The sequence below is a fragment of the Thermobia domestica genome, chromosome 8 (assembly GCF_964235325.1).
Source record: "Thermobia domestica chromosome 8, izTheDome1.hap1.1, whole genome shotgun sequence".
Taxonomy (NCBI): Eukaryota; Metazoa; Arthropoda; class Insecta; order Zygentoma; family Lepismatidae; genus Thermobia; species Thermobia domestica.
Genome location: NC_137461.1, coordinates 109857092 through 109880649, shown reverse-complemented (window position 1 = coordinate 109880649; position 23558 = coordinate 109857092). Strand labels below are relative to the sequence as shown.

The window sequence follows — 23558 nt, the reverse complement described above, 5'->3', positions numbered from 1 at the left end:
TCTCATATAGTCTCGCTGCTGAAAGGGTCGTTAAACTCAAAATCAACTCAACTCAACTCAATTTTCAACTTAATTCACCATAACAGGGGCACCATATAAACTTTAAGAACAGTTAAATGTTCATGCTTTTCATTGAGACTCTAGAACATGATTGACTGCATCTTATGATCCCAAGCCGAACACCTGAACCACTCTGCTATAACCACCGGATTTCGACTAACAATGCAATTTAACAATAGAAAACTAGTAATACTACAGTCCCTCTAAATTATTACCGAATATCATTATTAACAAATCAACTAAAGCCTGGCAGATTTTTAAAAAAATGGTCCGGCGACTACAAAGTCCCTTTTTTCGATTTTCGGCTTGCTGCTATTTTCTAGGCGGGTGAAAACAGCCACATTTTTTACTGCTTTCTAAGAATGCCTGGTCTATATGCAACCAGCATTATGTATTGATATCGCAAGTTTACACTAACAACAGAGGATAAACACTCGGGTAATGGAATGTCTGGAAGCATTCTTCTTCCTCTCATATGCCTATTCCCAAGCTCTGAATTAAGACCTGCCAATGAAAGGTGTATTCTTTTCATCCAGGTTCTAAACTAAGGCCTGGCAACGTCAGGTTCTTATAGTTAGTGTTATTATAAATCTTGAATATTGGACTTCCAGTCAACTAAAACTAAATTTAACTATAAGAAAACTGGTTCATCAAATCACTTTTTCAATGTGAATTATTCTCCAAGATAATTGAAATAATTAATAATCTTATGAAATAATTTGGTTATGACTTTAACCCACAAATCCCCAGTGTATCACAGGTGTCGCATTGATTTCCTGTTGACCTTATAAAGTTAGTTTCAAACGTTTTACACAAATACCCATTGTATTTTATAAGTCACATATAAACCTTTGTTGCAAGCTTTGTTTCGTTCCTTTTCTTCAGGTTTTAGCAATTTTATTCAACTTTTCTTGTCACTAGCTGCATGTGGCTCATGGGGTTCTCGAGCGCCTTTCAGCTTCCGGATATATTTTTATTTATTCCTATGATAAGTAAGTATTTAAATCCTTAATAATTTATTTTTCCTGTATCTAAAAGGGTCAATAATTACTCTGGTAAAATAGTAATTGTTCATGTATTAAGTTAAAGTTGTAAACTACGTCTGTTTCTCGCTGAGTCACAGGTGTCACATTGGGTTTCCAATTCATTCAAAAACATTTTTTGGGGGGAACATTTCTGTTATCTAAGGCCCTCATTTAGTGAACCATGAAAGTTTTGTTCAAAAATTCCTACTTGAACAATGTTTGGGATTTTGTTGGTTAAATAGTAAACAAATCTTAGCTTCAAACAAACGGAGCATAATACAAGTGGTAAAAAAAAGACAGTATTCAATTATTAAAAAGAAAAATGTTCCTCTGATGGAAAAAACAAAATTTAAAAAATGTAAATAAAATTACAGTCGAATTCACATTTAACAAATCCACAACATTCATGAATGATATTCCATCGGATCGAATTATATTTACGTTTTGAAATAAATAAATAAATAAATAGAAACAAGAAGGACTACAGGAAATAGGCAACGAGGATCAATATTTGAGCTTAAAAATATCACATTGAAAGAGGTGGGAAAGAAAGAACTTCCTAATCGTAAATAAATAATATAAGCACTATTTCACATTTAACTTTCCAATTTGCAATCATTTTATTTAATAATTTATTAGTCTAAACAAGAGTAGTGGTATATTTTTTTAAGTGAAGAGTCTTATGAACGCTAAGTCAAGTTAAACTGTGCCAGTCAATTACAAAAATATTAAATCTATTTTATATTATCTACCAGCATTAATTAATCGCTTCGCTGGTTAAAATGAGAAAAAATAGTAATATGTTCCGTTAATCAGTCATTTTTTACTATTATTGAAGCGCTCTCTGATATCGGTCATTTTGGATCATTTTTATGTATCTAGCCTGCTCCCAAATTGTTGGGTTGAATTTAAACAGCATCAGAAGTGTCACTATTCATCTCAGTGACCCCGAAAACTATGGATGATAAACTAGCAGAAGTACAAGTTCTTCACTCGGACTGAAGAAAAAATTAAATTAAATGAAATTTTAAGGTTTTACGCCCTACGATTATAACGGCTAGGTTAAAGGGGGCTGTGATTATGAGAAATGAAGAAAATGGCGGAATGAAGAAAGTGGGAGGAAACGGGAGATCCCCGAGAAACCCCACGCACATGGGTTTGTCCACCACAAAGCTCACTTGGTGCGAACTGGGATCGAACCAAGAACCCCATGTACCGAAGGTGAATACTCTGCCACTGAGCCATCTCGGCACCTCCCGGACTGAAAAATATGCAACCTACAACATACTACAGTAGTTTGGGTTGTCTAACTTCAAGGTATTCTGAGAATTTCTATAATTTTTAATCTTTAGAACGTGTGACCTGCCCTCTACCAAACACCTCTAGAAGAGAAAATCGAAAAAACCGGCTTCATATGCGATTAGACCTCGTAAAGTCCAACTGTATACAAAATTTAGTGGATCTAGATGGCTCCTTTCTATGCGAAAATCTGGTGTCATTTATTATTATTATTATTATTATTATTATTATTATTATTATTATTATTATTATTATTATTATTATTATTATTATTATTATTATTATTATTATTATTATTAATAATAATAAGTACGCATTGTATTTACTTAACGGTTAGCTTGAAATTATTGTTTAATAGGTTTGGTCCATGTATTTTCCCCTAAATAGCAAATACAAAAAATTGACTATGTTCAATCCACAAATTTAATGGCCAATAAGTCGGTAATCAAAGGTCTAGACATGAAAGTGTTTCACATTCGTACTAAGCAAATACAAGTATACCGTCATCCCCCTTGCCAAGTTTGGTCAAGATCAGATGCATTATGTACGATGTTTTTGTTTTATTTTGTTTAGAGAACAATCAAAATAAAGGATGGAAAAATACTCAAGGACGAAGGCTACGGATAATAAGACAATGATAATGATATAGATGTCGTGGAATGATGAAAATGGAAGAAAACGGGAGAACTAAGAGAAAGCCCACGCACAGAGTGTTTGTCTATCTTAAGGCCAGCTTGGTGTGGGATCTGGGGTCCAACCAGGGACCCCACTCACTAGAGGTTAGCACTGAGACAATCATACTCCTTTCAACGTCATTTGAATTAAGGCTTTATGGATTAGGCTGTCCTTAATTTTTGTTAATGTATCGTGGCGTATTTGCATCGAATGTTAATACTGGGCCAAATCTTATAAGAATTAATTTTCTCCCAAACCTTTGACTCGCTGTAAGTTATAGGTTAAAATATCACAATTAAAAGTTCTAACTGTCTATATTTATTTTTTACGCCATCAACTAACTTGATGTTACACAAATATTTATTTTCAAATCCAAATATGATGGTTAGGGCCTTGTTCTAATAATAAACAGAAAATTACGTTCATGTTCAGAATGATCACTACTATTTATAATTTTTAAATAATTAAACTGAATAAGGGTGACGCATATGTAACACATGCGTTGAAATGTGCCACCAATTTTTTGTTTACTTACAGATTGTCGTTTCTATTTTGCAGGATTGTGAAGTAAACTTGCGAGATTTATCATGAAGAGATTGAGTTCTGAACAGTGCACGAAATTGATAGAACTGTACTTTGAAAACCAAAGATCCATTATCCTCACTCGAAGAGCATACAGTCACCATTTCAAAGTTGAATTCTTCGTCTGGTACCACGCTTTCAGCTACAGTATTCAGTCTGCGATCACCAAAGAACGGGTAGACAACGTTTAATTCAGGTGTCCGAAAACATTCAACGAGTGAGAAATAGCATTAATGATAGTTTAGACGTCCGAACTACACTCAACGAGTGAAGAATAACATTAAACCTATAAAAATCAAACCGACAACGTGACACTCAGCTTGGGATGACGTCATTGCAAAGAATTCTAAAGACGGAGTTGAAATTATTCCCGTACAAAGTGCAACTGGTGCAGAAATTGAACCCCGGAGCTATACAAGCCCGTCTCAGGTATGCAGTTCGCTTCCGAGAGTTAGAGACGACAGGACAACAGAACTTTCTTCAGAATCTGATAATGAGCAACAAAGCTACATACATTCTGCTCAAATGGAGTTGTCAACAAGTAAAACTGCAGAATATAGGTCCAGGAAAACCGCAAGGTCATCTGTTAGAGTGATTTGAATCCAACAAAGTGTACGGTGTGGTGTGATGTGACCTCAGAACGGATCATCGGTCTTTATTTCCTTGAAGAAAAAGTATTGCCATAACAGTAACAGGGGAACGATATCGCACAACGATCAGGGATTTTTAACACCGGTTGTAGCGAATAATCCTGCGCACTTGTTCCAGCAAGATGGAACCACTATTCACAAAGTATGTGAAATCAGGGCTCTGCTGACACAAATTTTGGGAGAGTGTGTGATTTCTAGGGACGCAAATTTCAACTACTCATCACGTTCTCCAGACCTAACAGCCCCAGATTTTTTCCATCTCGGGATATCTCAAAGAACATGTATACATCAACCATCTAGACAACATAGAACAGCTTCTGTAGAAAACAATATTCGGACGGAGATTTGTGAGTTACAGCCAGGAATTCTCCGCAAAGTTATGGACAAGGTATTGAAAAGAACCACTCACTGTGAGGATGTGAATGACGATCATATGAAGAACACAATTTTTTACAACTAGTTTTTCCACATTTCCCAACCATGTACCTCATATGTGGAACAGGAATAATTACATGCATTTCTATATACTATTCAAACCCATGCGTGTATTATGCGCCACTCTGTAAAGTTTAAGTTGCAATCAAGTCTTCACAATATACACAAATATTAATGCTCAAATCTAAATGTGAAGTACATGGTTGTCCTATTTAGATACAAATTGAAACAATGAAGTTTTTAAGTTGCAATTAAATAGTCACAATAGTTTTCTCCATTATATCAGCTTTGTCTATTATATACTACAGTTAAAAATAAATTAATTGCTGAGCAAAGCAAACCAACCAACTAAATATTCGGCTTCTTCAGACACTATTAACTCATGAGAATTGACAGCAAAGAGAATCAGTTTGCTTTGTTCAATGATTAGTTTATTTAACAATAGTTTTAAATCTGCAAATGCCTACACACTAATACCATCTATTGGCGTCAGACAGGCAGCGGAGGTAGCGACATCTATTAGCATGACTGTATACTAGGAAATATTAGGAATTAGCATAATTCATAGACTGAGACGTTTCTGTTTTTTTATTTAGTTTAACGTCCTATAGTTATGGTCTTTACGTTAATGGAGACGGAGGATTAACGAAAGTAAATGATTGCGAGATTAAGTTTTTTGTGCTCTTGCTGGGTATCCAAAAGGAGACCTCGTGTACCAAAGGCACACGTAGACCAGAGATACGTTTGTGTTTAGGGATGCGCACGAGTCAAGTCGAGTCAAGTCGAGTCGAGATTTAAGCCTGTCTCGAGAAAGTGTTGTCTTGACTCGAAAATATGTTTCTGTCTCGACTCAGCTCGAATTCGAGAAGAGACGTCTCGAAATTTGAACGAGTTAAAATATACGTACACATCAGCCAGAACATTATGACTACCTACCTAATTGTCAGTATGTCCACCTTTGGCACGGAGAACAACGGCGATACGTCTTGGCATGGACGCAATGATCCTTGGTAGGTCGCTGGAGAGAGTTGCCACCACATGTGCACACACAGGTCACCTAATTCCCGTAAATTCTGAAGAAGGGGGCGACGCGCTATGAAGTCGCGTTCAATCACATCCCAGATGTGTTCGATTGGGTTCAGATCCAGCGAGTTGGGGGGCCAGCACATCGAGTCAAAAAATACGTTTGTCTCGCTTCTCCTTAATTTTACGAAGTGTGTCTCGAGTCGTGTACATCCCTATTTGTGTTTTATAATAAAGACAGTGGAGAAGAAAAGATAGATGCTCACCGAGAATTTTTTGTTGAGATGTCCAAGCTTTGGGGAGGGAGAGGTTCCAATAACACAAGCCGCTATGCGGTACTGAGCGGATATTATTCTGTACCCGAAAAGACGTCAAGTAATTAATCGTATATTATCAGAAAAAATTATAGAACTATATTATTTTTAAAGAGAAAGAGTACAGATAAAATGTAAGACCAATTTTTTTCTGCTAGGTCAATCATTTCCCTGTTGAAATAGCATAGTTTTATTGAGAAAGAGTAGAAATGTATATTGAATTAGGAAGTTTTGTAGGGGGTCTGGACCCGGTAGACCCCCGTGGGTGCGTGCCTGAAGATAACTGAAATTAGGAAAATAAACTGGTTAGGGTATATACTGTAGATGACATGGAGAAGAAAGCAGAGTCAAGAACATGATTGATGGTATGGTGAAAGATAAACGAAGGAAAGGCAAACACAGTTACAATTGATGGAAGAAAATAATAACTTTTTAGCTGTAAAATGATACGGAAGTGTTTCTCAAACTTTGTTCTTCAAGATCTTCCCTTGTAGTCCTCTTAGATTGAATATTAGTCCAAAAGAGAGACAAAAAATATTGAAGTGAATACTATATGACGCATTATAGCTGAGAATCTAAAACAGAATTTGGAAATTACAAAAATAAACTTTTATCAATAGCTTTGCTAGGGCCGGAGGCGCACACAGAAGGATTCATGAATACGGATTACCTCAATAGTAGTAATTACCCGGAGTAGTAATAATTTCCTGTCTAAGGGGTATTTTGGACCGGTGCAAAGCAATGCCGAGTAGAGGCTGAAACCGTCTTCTCACAGTTTTACTTTTGTTTTATGACTTTAAAACGTTTCACATTTCAATTTCAACTATTGCATCAAAGTCCCATTATACTCAGTAGTATTCTACGAAACTGACTTAAATTTGATAAAAACTCTTGTAGGTGATATCTTTCAAATTTTGGCGGCCTTTACAGTGACTGGTTTCCATACCTCTACAAGAACGAACCCTCCTGGTAATTAGAACTGATGTTAACCGCCAAGATTATAGCCAAAATACAGTTAGATGTTCTATTTTACGGTGCAGTTGAAATTTCCTCTTTACTGTTCATTGTGTTGCCGATAGAGGACTGTAAAACTCTTCATATTTTGTGCAAAGTAGCCCCCGGTGTGCAAAGTAACCCCGTCTTACGGTACATTATATTGTACCCAATCGAATAACTTCTTCGTAGGTCATATTCTGTATTGGAAAATTGTTTTATCATATTACGTATGTGTGAAAACTAGCAACATGAGAAAAGTGATCTCTTTCACCCTTCTTCTTCTTCTTCTTCTTCTTCTTATTATTATTATTATTATTATTATTATTATTATTATTATTATTATTATTATTATTATTATTATTATTATTACTATTATTTATAGGTTTTAACCTCAAATAGTGAGAATAATTTCAAAGGTTAGGAAAAGGTTTAATATATCAGGTTTAATTCAAATGAGACAGACTTTACGAGAATCATTCTCGAACAGATAGACACACATACAAATGTCCCATCAGTCGAACGGTAGAAGCTAGTCTCGTTCATTTTAATAACGATGCCGTCACTCATTAATTTCATTCACATAAGCTATACCATTCAATACAAAATGTTATGGACGAAAATAACCAACATTTTAGTTGTAAAAATATTTCTATTGATACTATACGTCAGCCTTTTCAAATTGTGGTTCTTCGTCAACAAATGGTGATTTCGAGGCATATTGCTGTGGTCTTCTTATATTGAACATTAGTCCAAAATAGATAGACAAAAATTAAAAGTCAATTGCGTATCTCACACTATATGCAATATACGTATACATTATACATTAACAGGTGTAGAATATACGTTTAAATTCTACAATATATTGTAGAGTTTAACGAAATAATTTTAAAAAAAAGTTTAAAGATGAGTCATCTATTAGTCGATAGAGCTTATTGTGTGCTAAAGAAGGTGATATATGTAAGTGTAAAAAGCTTATAATAATAATAATAATAATAATAATAATAATAATAATAATAATAATAATAATAATAATAATAATAATAATAATAATAATAATAATAATAATAATATGAATATGAATAATAATAATAATAGCAGTAGTAGTAGTATTTTAAAGTATTCTGTCTTTTGGCAGGTCCAGGGATTAATGAGTTTCTTTTCTAAATGTTGGATCTAGGTCTGGAAATGCTTCTTTCCCGTTTCTCGATTTTTAGCTTCCTCTTTTAACTCCGAGTGTTGTCTTCTATTTTTCAAATCATCGATCAGTTGTGTTCTGGTTCTTCCTATTCCAAGCTTTCCTTCCATCTTTCTTTCTATAACGGTATGACGAAGACAATTGTTTCGCAAGATATGCCCAATCCAATTGGCCTTCCTACGAAAGATGTTAGCTAGAAGTGTCATCTTCTCTCCTACACGTTTGAAAACATGAAAGTGTCATCTTGTCTCCGTCCATTTAGTATTCTCAATCTTCCTCCAACACCACATTTCGAACGTCTCTAAATATTTCTTCTCTAACTTCCGTAGTGTCAAAGTCTCTGAACCATACAGTCCAATGTTCCATATATAGCACTTGACCAACTTCTTCCTAAGTCCGATATGAAGCCTACTAGTTAAGAGTGATCTGTTCTTGGCTTCTTTGGCTATGGCAATTCTTGCCCTTATCTCTTTGGTGCAGTAAGCGTCTCTTGTCAAAATACTTCCCAGATACTTGAAATTATCGACCTCTTCAAGTTCTGTTTATTCTACTCTGACCTGTAAGGGCGCGTTCCCACGGGATATTCCCATGACTTTCTATTTTTCGATGTTGATTTTCATTCCATATAGTTTCCCAGTGTCAACTATTTTGTCAACCATCTCCTGTAGTTCTTCGTTCCTATAATAATCGTATCATCTATATACTTGATCTTGTTAATGATCAAAGTTTTTGAGAAAATCAGAAAAGCAAATTATTTTGTAAACCAAAAATTAATGCTGAATGAAAACTATGCCACTTACCTACTAGGGTGAGATTTATATTGAAATAAACCTTTTTTTAAGCTCTTCATTATGACACTAGCAAGATGATAGTGACTAGTAAGATGAATGAGGTAGTCTACAATTTTTCATTGGCACTTACATGTAGGGCTGTTCCGATAATCGAGTAATCGATAACAATTCGATAACATTTCAAAACCGTTTCATCGATAAAGAATTTTAATTTTATCGAATTATCGAAATTTCGAGACTCCCGAAATGTTCGAGACACTCGAAATGATCGAGACTCCCGAAATGTTCGAGACTCTCGAAATGATCGAGACTCCCGAAATGTTCGGGACTCTCGAAGTGTTCGAGGCACTCGAGATGTAAGAAACATTAGACAACTTCGAGACACTCGAACTGTTCGAGAATCTCGAATTGTTTGAAAGCAGCAAATACAGAAATACATCAATATGACCGCATTTGTCGAGTCGCTTGAATATTTAGAAAGGTTCGGGATTATCGGAGTATTCGAAAGAAACGATGTATTCGAGGTTATCATAGTTGTATATAATATGTATTACATATATGCAGAGTGTTCATTTTATAACTTCTCTCCTTAGCAATGTAGTGAAGGAAAAGTTTTTCCTCACAGATCTGTACAAGGTTTAAGCAGTCTGTCAGAAGAGAGAAAGAAGAAGAGAAAACATGCATCACCCGAATGGAATTGGAATCCAAGACAACGTTAGTCTACTAATAGTCACTTTGCCAATTGCGCCAATAACGGGGCAGGCAGAAAAATAATTTTACATATGATTTCGACAAATACAATTTTGCAATAACTTATCAGATGAAAAAAGTTGTTTGACTAGTTTGGCTGCAAGAAGAAATCATTGGAGAGGTGACGGAACCGAACTGTTCATCACTACTTTTGATAATACCCGAAATTTCGATAATACTCGAAATTTCGATAATACCCGAAACTTCGATAATACTCGAAATTTCGATAATACCCGAAACTTCGATAATTTCATATACTCGAACGGTTTCGAGTAACCGATGACAACTCGATAAATTTTCACTCCCGAAGTTCGATAGGTCTTCAGCCTTATCGAACACCCCTACTTACATGTCCATTTAACTAGAATACGATCGAAACATAAGACATACAAAGACTATTAGTTGATAGACAACGTCTTACCGAACAAAGTAACATGCTTTGAGGGTATTTTTTTCTTTTTGTGGAGAAAATGAACGGTTGAACTACGTCAAGCCTAGCCTAGCGTCGTCATCGCGCTGCGTCGCCCTGTCATTAATGTGCGTAGCGTCTTTTACTCACGTCACTCCCCAGTTTGCCTCACGACGCTGGGTGGACGCCAAATATTGGGAAGCACTGGCTGGGAATCGAATCCGGGACCACGCGGACATGAGTCCAAAGCTCTAACCAGCTTTTTCATAAAAGTTAATTGATTTACTGAAAGTTCCCCAGTAACTGTTTTAATCTGATTATCTCTATGCTTATCTACATTTTTACTCATTTTCCCAGTAACTGATAGTACAGGGACAATAACACCCAAACATCGAGGACAGTTAAAATTCCAAAGGCTGTCCCACCGGAAATCGAATCCAGGACCTGGTACACCAAAGACACATGTGCTAGCCACTAAACCAGTGAGGAGGGCAACCACTAGATTACGCTTTCCCCATTTTTGGAGAAAACAAATAATAATAATAATAATAATAATAATAATAATAATAATAATAATAATAATAATAATAATAATAATAATAATAATAATAATAATAATAATAATAATAATATTTTTATGGCGATAAATAGTATGTCGTTCGTTGGGAATAATTCGTAGCTTTAATTTTGCTGGAAGAAATTATTTTTTATGTACTGTACACATTTGTATCAACATACACTGTTAACCATCAGATTGTATCTATTCCTTTGTGCTCATACAACTTTTACTAGTCTATATTGCATAATTTAATGAGGTAAAAATTACACAAATTCTAATTGGCTATATTATGTAGATTTATTATTATGAAATATTCTTCATAGGCTTCCAATTATTTTAAAGAAAATATAGATATATTTTCTTCTGTTGGAACCAATGTAAGATTAAAGCGCTTTTTAGTAAATACTACTAGTATTTGTTTTAAAAAAAATAAGTATACCTGATAAATGTTAGAAAAAAAACTTTCAAAGAGAACAACAAGAGGATGTCTATAGAACATTCTGATTAATAAATGTGATCTACACTTGGAAAAGTTTGTGAAAATTCTTCTATCCGTTACGCTATAAAATTTGAGACAGAGACTTCACTTCTTCCAAGACCAGAACTTTTTATCTTGTAGATACTTTATATTTTTCATCTGGACATTATATTGTATAATTTCTGTTGTATTTTTTTTTATTTGAATTATATAAATGATTTAAACATAATGCAAGAATGGTAGCACTAACTTTAGGCGTGTGGAGTCCTTGGTTTGATCTCAGTTCCCGTCAAGTGAGGTTTGTGGTGGCAAACACTGTGTGCGTAGGTTTTCTCGAGATTCTACCATTTCCTTACCACTTTCGTCATTCTACCACCACCAAAGGCGCCCACGTTGTGGTTTCCAAGGGGGGGGGGTAAGTATAAGCGACGTTTCAAAAATAGTTTCAAATTTTGCTGTAACTAATGTAAAAATTCAATTGGATTTTCGATATTCTGAAGTACAATTTCCTCTAGGGGGGCGAGCGCCTCACCTTGCCCCCCCCTGATGGGCGCCCTTGACTACCACTATTATCCATGTCATTATCACCTCTTCCTTATCGTCCGTACATAAATGTAGTACGTTAAACTCAAAAGAAAAGTCGTTGTTTACTGGCTCTTATAATGTAAACTGATTTATTTACTTAAATTTATTTTTCTAAAAAGTAAGATCATACTTTGTGAGAGACAATTGGTGATTGACAACATATCTAAGCGTCTAAGATTTGCTATCAAATTTGCGTCTAAGACTGACAGCATACGTGAAAGTACGGGCTCAGTTCCTATAATTTATATTCGAAGTTTTCTGGAAAGAGACTTTTCGGTAAGCTAATAACCACTTGGGCAGAGAAGATAATATGAAACAGAGTGTTAATTAATTTATTTATTTAACAACACAACACGTAGATGTCCAATTACAGTGTTGAAACATTACAATATAGCCCTACTTTTACAACAGTATTTTTAGTACCATAAAGGACATTATGCATAATCAACTTTATCATGTTTTTGACATAATTTGTTGTAGACAAAACATATTCTCCAGACTGGTGACTTCAGCATTATTTTGGTCCTAGACTTTTTGCAATAGAAGAGACTTGTATTATGAGTTCTAGTTCTAACTGACCTAACATGGAAACATAATGAAGATGTAAAGTTTGGGCAATCGAATCCATTTTGAACTTTTTTTTTTTGAAGGAATACCAAATCGTCAATATTACGCCTTTATTGTAATGAGTGAATATTAAATTTGTCTACCAGTATACTTTGGTTTTCAAGTGAGGAATAAATTCCAGTTACTTTCTACACCAAATACCTAAGAAATTCTGATTGAACTTTTTCAATTTGTTGACGATACTTTTGTTGAAAGGGGTCCCAATTTACAACAGCAAGTTACAACAGTTATAAAGATGAGAATTATTCTTATTGGACTAAACTGACATAAAATCTAAAGTTAACTTCTGTTTCTGCGACGATAAACCTTCGTCCTTAATAATCGAAGTAAGAAAGTGCTCTCCTATAATATATATATATTTTTAATCTCAATTATTCTTTTTGATAACTTATAGACTAATGAACTAACCTATTTATTATTGTATTATTAATTATTATTATTATTATTATTATTATTATTATTATTATTATTATTATTATTATTATTATTATTATTATTATTATTATTATTATTATTATTAATCTTTGGCTTTAAACGTTAATTACAATCTTTCCCTTGAAAGATAAACGTTTTTGTTAATGCTAGTGTGAATTCACTACATGAAGATTTTGGTTCAAAGTATGTAATTTCGGAGAACTTTTGGTCGGTTAATTTAAAAGCTTAGCGTCGTCCCCTTCAACACCGAGGCTATATGGGATCCGAAACAAATGAGCTCCTGCCCTAAAGGCGCTTACGTTAACCATATACGCGTAGCCACGAGAAATTCTCGGAACATTTTTATTCAAAGTATGTAATTTTGGGTTTTTTGTTCAAAGTATGTGTTTAATTTTAGCATAATCATTCCATTTGTATAAACCTCTGTTGTTACTACCATTTCAGTCCACGGTTAGTATTTACTGCCTTTTTACTGCCTATACCGTACGTAAGTTAGTATTTACTGCCTTTGTAAATTTTGTAAGTACCTTGTAAGTATTAGTTTTCTAAGAAAAGTTCTGTTCTCATGTCCGTTATTATATTATTATTATTATTATTATTATTATTATTATTATTATTATTATTATTATTATTATTATTATTATTATTATTATTATTATTATTATTATTATTATTATTACTGCTGCTGTATCTCGGTTTTATGCAGGTTTCAGATTAATAATCTGGTCGTCTCTGGTGAGTGCAGATTATTTGAAGACTTCTCCAAAGAATTTCCTAACCATATGATAGGTGCCTAGTATTAGTGATTTTTGTAGTTTTGTCAGGAAATGTTTTGGTGTAGTTGAGATAATGATTGATCTTACTGTAACTTTCTGACATTGCATAACTTTTTGACTTCATCTGCTAGGTCTTTATATTTGCTTATTTTCGTACTGAATGTTGTACGTATACGTTATGAGTCAATGGTACTGTTACATCTATGAAAGTTTCTTTTTGGTCTATTTTAATGATAATAATGATGTCGTGTCTGTTTGCAGATAACGTTACATCGTAGTATGGCTTAGTATGTATGGATGATTAACTCAGTGTTATGTGCCAAAAACTGGTGAATGCTTTTTACAACATTATTTTTATTATTTGGAGTCGGTATGAACTACAATCGCTATAATAATTTCGTAAGTCAGCTTAAAGGAACGATGGAATGTTTTATTTAGATTTTCAAATGTGGATTCAATAAATACCGTAAAATATTTCACGTGATCATTATTGCTAAGATTATAGATATCTATAACTTACTGAACAAACTATGTCACTTCGTCTCTATCACTGATAATTTAGCTTGCAAAATTAATTTACTTGACATTACCGATATTATACAAAATAACACTTTTTAAATACTTGATAAAGAATTCTCATGACACGTTGTTTACTTATTTTCAACAAGTACAATTTTTACAATACAGGAAACTTATCACCTATGGTGTAAACTCTAGACGGTTAAAAAGAAAAATAGGAAAACCACTCCTCCCCTTTAGGCTGGTGGCTAGCACGCGCGCCTTTGGTGTTTTTTTTTTTTTTCCTTTCAATTATACTGGTCAGATAGCCTTGAAAAAAATTAAACACATTGTGATTTGGGAAAGGTCCAAGCTTTGGGGAGTTAAATATTACAAGCCAGTACGTCTATATAATATTGAACGGATATTATTCTGCATCAGGTAAGGAGATAAGTAATTTTAAAGTACCTCCACCTATATTTTCAGAAAATATCATCAGAAAATACTAGATTATTTTTTATAAGAGAAAGAGTACAGATGAAGTGTAAGATCAGATTTTTATGCTACAACAATTATTTCCCAGTTAAACAAGCATTGTTTTATGGAGAAAGTGTACAAATATATGTTGAGTTAAGAAGTTTTGGAAGGTCCGGTACCGGTGAACTCCCTCGTGGGTGCGTCCCTTTTCCGATTCCACTTTGAACTGTAGATTTAAATCTCATATAATCTCAGTAGTGAAACGGATGTTAATCTTCAACAAACATTATTGTTACTATTGGTGTTTGGTCAGTTACCATATAGTTTTATTTCATTCCGCCTAAATTAGTTCTGATAGTAAAAAGACTATTTGAAGCTCAAGAATGAAAATACTTAAATACTAATTAAGCCATACTCTGGCTTTTAATTCAATATTTCGTGAAGTATAGTCACCCAATACGTGATAAGGTTTGGAAACGGATAAATAAGTTCAAGAGCGCGTTCGTCGACGCGTAGTTTTTGAGTCTTATTTCCAACGACTCGGACGGGGATATTTTTATACTACGCGCGGATATTCATTCAAAGTTCTCCTTATACATGGCTCACTAGAAAAAAAAGTGCAGTCTTCTGCAACTGGCCTTTTTTTTTTTTTTTTTTTTTTTTAATGAAAGAGGAGAAATGTTTCCTTGTCATTAGAGGTTACAAACAGCATGTACGTAAAGAAATGTCTTACCATTAGGAAACGACAACAATATACACAATTTGCTAGCTATACCAGTGGAATTTCCTACATATACAGGATATAAATAAAGTGTAATTTCTCCTAGCAAAATAAAAACAGTTGTTGGGAAGGATCAACACATTTTAAGCTTTTTTGTTTTCGAACACTAAAACACTGTTCGATTTTCTCAAAAACTGCACATCAGAATTCTTTCTCAAGCATTTTCTTTGGTTCCGCTCGATGTGGCCTATCGAATGATGTACAATCCTATCTTTGGATAATGTTTTAGTTAATCAGAAATAAAAATTAACAGTTAATTATAATTTTAGGCTGTATCTCATTAACCACGTATCGTGCTATTGTCTTGTTAGTATCGTAATGAGGAGGTTAATCAGAAAATATTTTCGATCGATAAGTAGGTACTATAGTGTTCGTACAGCATTAGTTTTTAGGTTTACAAAGAAATTCGTTTTCCTCCATTTTCTCAGAAACTTTGCATGAGAGAGAGAAATCCAACCAGTATTTTGAACTATACATTCTATGGATACATTTAATGAATGACGTAATAAAATTTGCATAATCTATTTTTGTATACATATTTCAAAGGTATTTCCCAAATTACGAACCCTGGTTGACTGCGTACGTAATCACCTGTTCCCGGAGATCTGCTGTTCACTTGCGGAGCGTATGGAAGGCACCTTTCCGCTCCTTTAATACCTTATCGGAAGGTAAATACCTAATCTTTTAAGCATGTTTCTCATATTTTGAAATGCACACATTGTCGTAAATTAATGCAAAACATGTTTAAATTTTGTGAATAACCACAGCTTAGTCTAAACTAGAGCTGACTACGAGACTAAATAAATGTATTTAATATGAATACTGTATAGGAATCTGTGACACCACTTATGACACTATTCAGGTTACACTGGCAGATATAAGAAAATGCACAATAGTACTTACCCTCCATTTCCTTCATCGGTGTTGAGTATGCCGAGTGTGGCGGCCAGTCGTAGCAGCAATCCGCACCCGGTCGCGATCCGACTAGCCCGCTGTTAAGCATAGCAGCGGCAGCAGCCGCTGAGCCCGTTGTGAACGGGACCGGCACGAGAGAACTGCAAGTGCTCGTTGGAGAGCAAACAGATGCACCAGCGGAACCCGTACTTGCAACCGCAGCATGATTTTCGGCGGCTAAAAGCGATAATGAATACGAAGCCGGCGAAATATCCATTAGGATAAGGAATTCGAAGAAAATAAAAAAAAGAAAGAAAAAAATGTCAACGAATGTTTAGTGACAGGTAAGTAAATTTTTCTTTTTCTCACTTCATCACTTCGTCAAAGTGATTGTTGACAACAATGCTAAAGAGTACTGTTATGACAGAAACAAGCATTTGTCCAACAATTTCATCATCACCCAATGTCCTTATCCATGGTTTTTCGAACTGTTTTTAACCCTTCAACACCTTGTCACGTTTAAGTGTCCTACGCCTATACGGCTGAATTCTCGTAGATGGAATTGGAAAGAGAAAAAGAAAAGAAAAAAAACTTTTGCCGGCTTTCAATGGCTTTCTATGAGGTGACAAATACCTAGATGATGGTTCGTTTCGTCTCGTGTTGAAGAGGTTCTCGCCCTTCGCTGTACATATCAACAGCAGCAACTGTTGGATGCCTGTTGTTAGATCCACGCTTCGACACTTTCCCGCCTGCCCCCTTTAGCTCCTGTAGATCGTTGAAAGAGGCGTCGCTGGCACCAGCCAACAACATTCTCTGAATTCTGGCAGGCGGAGCTTTGTCGCGGCTTGTGATTGGTCCATAAGCAGGTTCCAAGGTGGAGTCTGGGTTGCGCATCAGCTTCTCTGTCATCACAATGCTAGAGAGGAGATTTCACGGAACACTGCAATTCTTGAACGAAGAGGTGGAGTTAGGTGCCCTGTTATTTACTTACCCCCTTATGTCTTCAACTGAAATAGGGAGGTTTCTGTTTCTATTCTGCGCATGCCATGTGAGAAAGAAAAGGTCTCAAAACCGACAACAAACTTCTTTGCTTTCAATTTTCAAAATTAGCACAGATTTTAATGGTGAAGTCTATTTATGGATAACCCTTCTGAAGGCAATAAATAATTTATTTATATTTCTGGTCGTAACTACTTTGAAAATATCCATATTAATAAAATTAATAAAATCATTGTCTTCATTTTTTCATTCCTCTGAATAGTGCTATCAAGTTGTGATATTTTGAAAATTTGTAAAATAGCTACAAGCATGTGATAACCGAAACAACGCAATTACAATATTTCCATCTTAATACTTTATACAAATTATGCTACGAACTACGTACTTTGTACACGGCGTTATTCAACTTGGACTGATCGCGTAAAATTTTGTAATCAATTTTGAATCCAACTCTAAAAAAAAAGTACGCGTACTTTCTTTCTGATGATGACATATTTAATCCAAACTGAACTACACTTTCTGCAGGAAACAACGAAGCTTGTACTCCAAATAGTAGGGATAAATGTGTGTTGTCAGAAAATGATAGTCCCATTACAGTTCTGATTTTCTAGACTAAGACTGTTTTTAAAGTTGCTAGTCTCCATTTTAAATTCATCATTTGCTCTCATGTCGTTGGCTGAAGGCTGCATTACCAACAATTTAGGTCACCTATCCAAGTATTGACTAGACCCAACCCTGCTTGACTTCGAATGTTTAACAGGAATTACTGGATCAGAGAGAAGTTAAAAAGAGAGAGAGAGAGAGAGAGAGAGAGAGAGAGAGAGAGAGAGAGAGAGAGAGAAATAGAGAGATTCGAATATAGTTGGTGCAAATGGAACGTATTCACGAGTACTTGAAATGTAAGTAATCCCTTATCTTCAACGCAAAATGTTGTTGCTCTCAGGGGGTATATTTCAGCTTTAACGCTAGAGTTACCTGCCAGTATCTGCTACGAGAATTCCCAAGGGAATGGAGACGGATTAGATTTGCCCGTGCTGCTTTTAAGTGATAGTTTGTTATACTATAATTATTATTGAATTTTTGTTAGTCTTGAAGTTAACTAAATATCAGGTTACTTTTGAAGTAATTCTATTTTACCTCATTTACGTCCAAAGTTTCTTATTCTGTAAAAACAATTGAAAATTTGAACCTGCTGGCAAAACTGATCACTCCCCACTCGTGGTATTTTATTGAAATTATCTATTAAAATTTTATTGAAATATATATTAAAAGTAAAAATTATGTAGTTTTCCATAATACACTTTTTATTGTTGGTCATAAAATCGTGGAACATAATGATAAAAGTAATTCAATTAAATACATTCAATTTGAGAAAAAATAAGAAGGGCTAAAGATGAAAATCCTACTTTTTCTATGCAATACTATTATCTATTGCTGTTTACGTTTCATTAAAAAATGCCAATAATATTTTAGAGAAAAAGAATTTAATACGTAGTGATCGAATGGGTAAAGTAAGTGCTTCTTGCTTTCAAGGTCCCTGAATCTACTCAGAGTGGAACAAAAAGAAAATCAATCGATCCAATAGAGTGAGGGAATTGGGAAACTAAATAGAAAATATAAAAATTCAAAAATAACTTCAAAAATAACCGTGATGAGAAACGAGTTGCTGATGAACCATCATCAACTTCTGTCTGGTCTATCATAGCCGTTCGCGGACTGTAAAGTCAACTAGTTTATAGTTTTAATTATGAAATATATTCTTTATTGCTGAATATTCGTAAACTTGATCATTTTCTGCCAGATAATAGGTATAAACCAGATAATATTATTTATCTTTTTAACCTATTTCGACCTGTTAGTACAGTTTGAAATGATAAATCTTTAAAATTGCCTATAAGGTAGAACCTTCAAAATTTGCAGTAGGTTATTTGCAATTCCTTAAACTAAAGCATGTTCTGCTGCAGTTGTTAATTAAACATTTTCTTGTAAAAAAATAAAAAAAAAAAAACTAACAAAACTATAAGACATTTTCAGAAAACTTCACCTAAAGGAAATTCATTTCCGAAAGTAAACTACACCTTGTAAATTTTTATGCGATATCTTAGATTTATTAACGAAACAATTTGTTTATAAAATAACAAGAAAATACCGTATAGTTTAGTCGTATTTTACAAAACTGTAAAAGTTAAAAAAAAAAGAAAGAAAAAACCAAGAGCACACTACTCTTTGTGGATATTCTCATGTAATTGATTCATGTAGCAAACATTAATGAAGTATGAACAAAATCATCTGAGTCATTTTGGCCTGAAAATCGGCCAAAAACAAATATCATTTCCAACAATAAACTATCCTTCACAATGTTTTTCATGATAAATGAGCTATCTCATATATCAATGTAATTAATGGAATATTTAATTATGAAATTAAATATAAATGTTAATTTAATTATGAACAAAATTGCTAGAGTCGTTTCTGAGAAAATCTTCACAAAAAAAAAAAAAAAAACACCCCAAGAGTATACTACCCATGGTTAATTTTTCACAGAGAAATGATTTAAACCATAGTATAGGATTATTGTTGAAAAATTGATTTATGAAATATAAATAAAATCGTTAGAACCGTTTCATGGAAAATAACAATTCTTTACTTTCACCCTTAAGTGAACTACCCTTATTTTTAGGGATATGAAGAAAATTCGAACACCCCCTCCCCTAGAGAAGCACCTAAAAATAATCTTAAGTTCAAAATTAGATTGAGATAAGTTGAATGACATGCCCTGCAGGCGAGTGTACATTAGGACGAAAGGTCGGAAAGAGACAGATGTCGAAAAATAACTTTTTCGGTATCTATGGGTCACGAAACGAGTAAATCGTTGAAGTCTCGAATTCGATTTTGTTTCACAATCATCATACTTTCTTCTCTCCTTTCGTCACTCGAAAGTAAAAATTCGCCATAAGATATTACTTTATTTTTAGTATTTTGGGATATCTGGAAAGCTGATTTGAAAATAAATCATACTGTTCAACATCCTTGCACCATTTGCAGATTCTGAAATGAGACGAAAGCATACAGAGTAATAATGACATGTGATGCGGGCCTTAATAATCACTACTTCCTAAATTATATACAGCAATCATGGTGTTTACTTACTTTTCTTCCTCTAGTTTTTGTTCTTCATAAAAGATTCCAAAAGACACTACATAAACACTAAAAAATAATATGGCGATGATATTAAGCAAATCTTTGTAATTCTTGCCATTTGAGTTGTGAAAGTTATACAACCCATTTCTCATCTTGATATGTTTGGTTGTATAGCTTCCAGGCAGTGCAGTGACCTTCAGCGAACTTGATGGAAGCAATATTAAGCAAAATTCCGATCTTCTTTTTGGCTATTCAAAAGGAATGAAATAGTAGTATTTGTTTAAAATATACGTCCAAAGTGTATCCTGATAAAATGTTTTGTGTGGGTATAAAATATTTTGTTGTATGAGTGAGTAACAGTTAGGCATTACGAAAGAGCAGAGAAATACAAGTACAAAAGCAAGAATTGGGAAGAACTGAAGAAAATTTGTTGGATAAAAAGAAAAATCAACAGTGAACTGGTCAGCTGAGAATTGTGCAGAGAAGAACTGGAATAGTTAAAAAGAGAAAACATGGTTGGGAGAATTTTATCAGAGAAGTTGCCGTATTTCTTGTGATAAAAAAAATATTTCAGAACGTAAATAGACAGAGAAGGAAAATAATTGAGAAAGCAGATTGCAGTTGATATGACAGCATATATTGATATGACAGTATGTTGATATGGCAGTATACTTATGATTACGGCAACCCTTAAGCATAAAAAAGAATATATAGGCCCTAATAGCTGTTTACACATATGGTTGATACCTTGAACATGGCTGTGGTTGTCTAAGGGTCCAGAAGAAATTAATTTTAAAAGCATAATTTTAGAAAATAAAGCATAAAGCATAATTTAAAATAAATAGCACAATTCTTGGAAAATTCTATTAGAACAATTCTTTGAAAATTCTGTTTAACTTCAAGTTTATCATATTGTATTAATATTTTTAAAACCAATATTTACAATGCAAAATCTTTGAGAACATAAAATGCAATAATGAAAAGCTTCTTTTTATTTCTGCAAGCTTTTCGGTGTAATCCTTTGAAGTGGAGAAAAGAAAAAAGGAAAAGAAGAAAACTTTCCGAAGACAATGAATGAAAATGGTTTTCTGGTAAGTGTAACTGTGTAGTTATGTATGATGATTCGAAATGTACAAAAAGTTCATAAGAGCTCCACACTAGGCCTATACTGTTATGAGTACCTCTTGAACTTGAGCCCTTTCTGTATTTTTTGTAGCATCTTCTACTTTCCATTTCTGTATATATGCACTTCTAAGGCGCACACAAGTGTTAGAAAAAAATGACTCGAGTAAAGCATATCTCTTTACAGTGCATTAAGTAGAAACTTAATTAAGTATGAAAGAAACTGGTTGCATAAAATATTAATAAATAGATAAAGATATTTACAATATTTAATGTATAGTAAATATCATACATTATACACGATTAATGTAAAACACTGATTGAAATTAACAATAAAGTATAATAAAGCATAATTTGGAAAAAATAAAGCATACTGATAATTAAGCAAAAAATAAAGTATAATGTGGGTTGCTCTACTTATGATTAGATATAAAAGTAAGATTTACTTGAAAAAACATTTAAAAAATAAAAATAAAGCTAAAATAAATTTAAAAGGCTTAGTGAAATGTTTATATGTCAGTAGCAGCCTTTGAGGACAATGATTAGAACATTACGTAAGGCTTCTTTCATTAACTTGTACCGATAAAATATAAATTTTTAGCGATGTGATTTCTGTCAAGAGCCGCCACTGAATTTATTAAGAATACTACGTTTTAATCAAGGTGCGTGAGTGCTGACAATCCAAGCAATTGAGAAAAGAGCTGTTAAATTCTTGAGGGAGCACATGTCACGAGAATTTAAGAGAAATTGTCATGGATGATAGGAAGATGGAGACCCTACCTAATGATAGAGCCTATAGGAACTTGGTGTGTACTAATAGCATACATGTAACTTTCTTGGAATTTCATCCTACATTGAGATGCATGTTATAAATGCTTGCATTTCGTCTTCAACTATAATTTATTATAATATGCTTATGTCTTTTTTGTAATGACAAAAAAGTTTAAATCTTTAACCTTTTATCTTCCATGGTTAGGCTATGAAAGGTGGGTTATAAATGCAAGTGAATAAATTACGGGGAAGTCTTTCTTTTTAACGTCCCATGATTAGATATATGTTCTTTAGGCTAAGGGGGACGATTATTAAGACAAATGAATGACGGAATAATGGGTAGAATGCGAAAGTGGGAGGAAACGGGAGCACCCCAGAAAACTCATGGACACGATGTTGTCCACCACAAACTTACTTAACTGGTGGATCGAACCAGGGATCCCACGCCTCAAAGGTAGGCGCTCTACCATTGGGACATCGTGCTCTTTTTAAATGACGGAAAATAATGGAATTCAGATAGTAGGGAGAAACGAAGAACTGCAAAAAATTCATGAACGTGACGTTGACAACGATAGGAAGCCCAGACCTTCTCACCAACAGTGTCACCGTACCTCCGTTTTCTAAATTTTACAGTATTCTTAGGGTTTAACTGAAAAAAAAATGTCCAAAGATTATATGTAGCAAATAATAACTTTCATTGAACTGAAGAAAATGATTGAAATCCACATGCGTAGTTTTGGAGAAAACATTAAAAAAAAAAAGAACCTAAAAATTGATGCTGTGCGATAATCACGCCACCTATTGAGATCAAACCGACGCTTAAGTATATACTAATCAAGTTTCTCATTACGACACTAGCAATATACGATATACAATGAAATATAACCCCAAATTGTGATTAACATTACACTTTAATTTTTGCTTAACTATAATATTTCTCAAAGATAAGACATAACCAATCAATAGGTCACATTGGAATAAGCAAATTGACATGCTTCGAGGCAAATTTTCATGCTTATTTTTCGAAAAAATCTATTTCTATGGACTTTCAAAAATATGTCGTTTGTTGTCAATCTGCTTGGACTTAATTTCAAAAACATGAAGTCCTCGTTAGATATATTAGCCTGAAGGTAACAACCGTCTCATGGGACGAAAATTGTAATATTTTTCTATAAAGTAATTCATAATATATATATAATCCACACTGAAGA

At 33.8% G+C, this 23558-nt stretch overlaps 1 protein-coding gene across 2 annotated transcripts in view; it reads right to left on the bottom strand.

Annotated features, from left to right (window-relative positions):
- Positions 1-16966, bottom strand: part of org-1 (T-box transcription factor 1) — a 135813-nt gene extending 118847 nt beyond the window's left edge. For both annotated transcript variants that reach the window (XM_081768879.1, XM_081768880.1), the window contains exon 1: positions 16324-16966. In XM_081768879.1, coding sequence (XP_081625005.1) covers positions 16324-16591 — 268 coding nt within the window. In that variant the 5' untranslated portion in view covers positions 16592-16966. The remainder of the gene's footprint in view (positions 1-16323) is intronic.
- Between the last annotated feature and the right edge of the window lie 6592 nt (positions 16967-23558).